This window comes from Tursiops truncatus, chromosome 15 (genome assembly GCF_011762595.2).
Source record: "Tursiops truncatus isolate mTurTru1 chromosome 15, mTurTru1.mat.Y, whole genome shotgun sequence".
NCBI classification, from domain to species: domain Eukaryota; kingdom Metazoa; phylum Chordata; class Mammalia; order Artiodactyla; family Delphinidae; genus Tursiops; species Tursiops truncatus.
In genome coordinates, this window is record NC_047048.1 from 81,797,264 (window position 1) to 81,798,476 (window position 1,213).

Here is a 1,213-nt window from a genome sequence, read left to right on the forward strand (position 1 = left end):
ATGGCAGTGACGATGACAGTGACGATGGCAGTGACGATGGCAGTGACGATGACAGTGATGATGGCAGTGACGATGGCAGTGACGATGGCAGTGATGATGGCAGTGACGATGGCAATGATGACAGTAACGATGACAGTGACGATGGCAATGACAATGACAGTGATGATGGCAATGACGATGGCAATGACGATGACAGTGACGATGGCAATGACGATGACAGTGACGATGGCAGTGACGATGACAGTGACGATGGCAGTGACGATGGCAGTGACGATGACAGTGACGATGGCAGTGACGATGGCAGTGACGATGACAGTGACGATGGCAGTGACGATGGCAGTGACGATGGCAGTGATGATGGCAGTGACGATGGCAATGATGACAGTAATGATGACAGTGACAATGGCAATGACAATGACAGTGATGATGGCAATGACGATGGCAATGACGATGACAGTGACGATGACAGTGACGATGGCAGTGACGATGGCAGTGACGATGGCAATGACGATGACAGTGACGATGACAGTGACGATGGCAATGACGATGGCAGTGATGATGGCAGTGACGATGGCAATGACGATGGCAGTGACGATGACCATGATCAGGAGGAGTCAGGATGTCAGGGGTCAGGGTTCTGGCTCCAGCCCAGCCAAACCACTCACCGCCACAGTGACCTCAGCGCATCCCTGTTTACCTCTGCACTCACGTTTGTCCGTAAAACATCCAAAATGCATTGGAGGGAGGTGAGAAGTGAGCTTGAGAAACTGACACCCCACAGCTTCTGGCTTCCAGGGGTGTAGCTTTCTTTCCTCTCTCTCTCTCTTTTTTTTTTTTTCCTAATTCCAACGTGAAATACATGCCTATTACAGAAAATTGTAATAAGCAGAAACACACCCCTAGGAAGACCAGAGTCTCTTCATCCTTCAGTCATTCATTCAGCAGACACTTGTTGGTGGTGGGGTGGGAATGGAACCAAGACTTGGGCTTTTGCATAGAAATCAACACGTCAATTCTAAAATGCAAAGAGTTGTGTGACTGGAATTCTGTTGACTCTATAAATTGGTTTTAGAAAGACTGACATCTTAATATTGACTCCCAATCCACTGACATGACATCTCTCTCCATTTATTGAGGTCTTTGTTTCCTTCATTACTATTGTTTTGTTTTCAGCATATAGGGTTTGTATGTGTTTTGTGAGATTCATACCTAA

The 1,213-nt window shown here is 47.1% G+C and overlaps 1 protein-coding gene across 1 annotated transcript in view; it reads right to left on the reverse strand.

Moving 5' to 3' along the window:
- The window catches only part of APCDD1L (APC down-regulated 1 like), a 58,460-nt gene extending 57,858 nt beyond the window's left edge, over window positions 1-602 (reverse strand). Inside the window, exon 1 of the mRNA XM_073793310.1 lies at window positions 1-602. This exon is cut by the window's left edge and continues 320 nt beyond it. Within this exon, the coding sequence (XP_073649411.1) occupies window positions 1-602 (602 nt within the window).
- Window positions 603-1,213: the final 611 nt, after the last annotated feature.